This window comes from Trachymyrmex septentrionalis, unplaced genomic scaffold (genome assembly GCF_001594115.1).
Source record: "Trachymyrmex septentrionalis isolate Tsep2-gDNA-1 unplaced genomic scaffold, Tsep1.0 scaffold111, whole genome shotgun sequence".
In the NCBI taxonomy this organism is placed as follows: Eukaryota; Metazoa; Arthropoda; class Insecta; order Hymenoptera; family Formicidae; genus Trachymyrmex; species Trachymyrmex septentrionalis.
Window position 1 is genome coordinate 280934 of NW_017304239.1, and position 2105 is coordinate 283038.

The window sequence follows — 2105 nt, forward strand, 5'->3', positions numbered from 1 at the left end:
CAAGAATTGTGGAGTGTCAATGTACACTATATTTCCGTGCAGCATGTGTCCACTCTGCACACATTGAAAAAACTATTGTGAACTGTATTGTGAGCGAGACACTATTGAAAAATATATGGGAAGGCTATAACGTAGATGATGTGTTGTATGTTCTCGGTAATCTGCAAAAAAGAGACATAGGTGCACGAATATCCCCAGTGCAATTCCTACGCGATCGTGAATTAGGTATACGTGGTGAGAAACATGGAACAGTTATCAGAGAGCCCGTTTCTGAGGGGTCTTTACTCGCGCGACAGAAAGTGTATTACTAGACAAATGTTACGAGGACGATGAATATGAAAAGAGGCATTGGTGGAGTAGAAATGTCAATGTAATAAAGGACGATTATTATTGGGCGAAGAAAATCGCAGATAAGAGCCAAGGTTGGTGCATCTGCATTAAGATTCCTGCAGGTAGGGAAAAGTGCGTCGAACTGCTGATTATCGACAAAATATGGATGGAGTTTCGTGATCGCGATCATGCACTAAAACTATTTTTCGACAGATGCAACGATCGAGCTTTGAGTGTAAACAGTGCATTTTCGCAAACAAACATAATGAAAAAGTGTTAGAACATTATGATTTTCTGAATATGTCGCGATGCTGCAACGTGTGTGAACGAGTCACGTGCAAGTGCTCCGTGGAAGAGTGTGACGTGATCTAAAGAAAAAAAAATGGAAAATCACGAGTGAGTGGAACGCGAACTGCTGGAGCAGTGCAGCCAGGTCGCTACTCTGGTGGAATGTTTCGCGTGGCTGCAACGATGCGACGAGTGCATCGAGCGGCTCGAAGAGCTTTGTCGTGCCAAGCGTCCGCGTCTCACCGTTGGACACAGACAATCCATGGTGGCGAGGATCGCGCGACTCGCGGGTGTAAAGACACGATTAGAGCGACGTTTCGTGCACGTTGGTGGTGGGTACGCGAGTCGCGACGGAAGATCTCTCGTCTGGCGAGAGATCGACGCCTCGTTCGAAAACCGTATATCGACGAGTGCAGTGGTCAACGTCGATTACATCGAGCCGCGGCGGTTTTGGAAGACGCGAGAGAAATAGTGCTCGAACGTGTGCGAGACGCCGTAGAAAGACACGGTAATGCAAAAGTGAACACTGCGTTCAACGGCGAGTTTATGACAAACATCAAACGTGACATTAAAAGTATAAACACTAAGAACCGCGAGATATACCGATACACCGATTTGCGCGAGTGGTACGAGCAGCATATCATCGAACCTACATTGACATCACTCGAAGAGTTCCAAGAACGCGACAGCGGGTGGGCATTGTCGCGAATCCTCAATTTGATAGTGAATGTGAACAAACTAAATCCCATGCGCGCGGGATGTTACTTCGAAGTGCCGCGGGAAATAGCGACGAAACGAGCGGTGATCAACGTTAGTACGATGGACAATGCGTGCTTCGCGTGGTCGGTGGTCGCCGCTCTGTACCCGGCTGAAAGAAATGTAACTCGAGAGTCATCGTATCCGCATTATACGACGGTGCTGAATCTCGCGGGTATCGAATTTCCGATAACGTTCAAAGACATTTCTAAATTCGAAAATCTCAACAACATATCAATCAACGTGTATAGCATCGAGAATAAACAAGTTCTTCCTCTGCGGCTCACTAGTGACAAGAAGGACAAGCATGTCAATCTCCTGTACATGCAAGATTCATGCAACGACAACATTACACACTTTGCGTGGATCAAGAAACTGTCGCGTCTCGTGAGCTCGCAACTAAGCAAAAAAAAGAACAAGAAATATTTCTGCGATCGATAAGTACACAAGAAAAATTATTATAATTTCTCATCTTATTAATAAAATATAGATAACTACTATAACTTTTTTGTTTTTTTAGATGCTTGCATTACTTCAGCACGAATGAGAAATTGCAATCACACACAATGGACTGCCAGAAGATAAACGATTGCGCTATTCGACTGCCGAGCGAGGATGAAAAGTGGCTTGAATTTGGGAACTTCTGCAACAAGGAGCGCGTTCCATTCGTCGTCTACGCCGACCTGGAGTGCATTTTACGGAAGACGGAACCCGACAGGGAAGATGCGTCG

General features: G+C 45.5%; 1 protein-coding gene across 1 annotated transcript in view; it reads left to right on the top strand.

Moving 5' to 3' along the window:
* Positions 1-1284: 1284 nt before the first annotated feature.
* Positions 1285-2105, top strand: part of LOC108751371 — a 1504-nt gene continuing 683 nt past the window's right edge. Inside the window, exons 1-2 of the mRNA XM_018491497.1 lie at positions 1285-1808; positions 1892-2101. Of these exons, the coding sequence (XP_018346999.1) occupies positions 1366-1808; positions 1892-2101 (653 nt within the window). The 5' untranslated portion in view covers positions 1285-1365. The remainder of the gene's footprint in view (positions 1809-1891; positions 2102-2105) is intronic.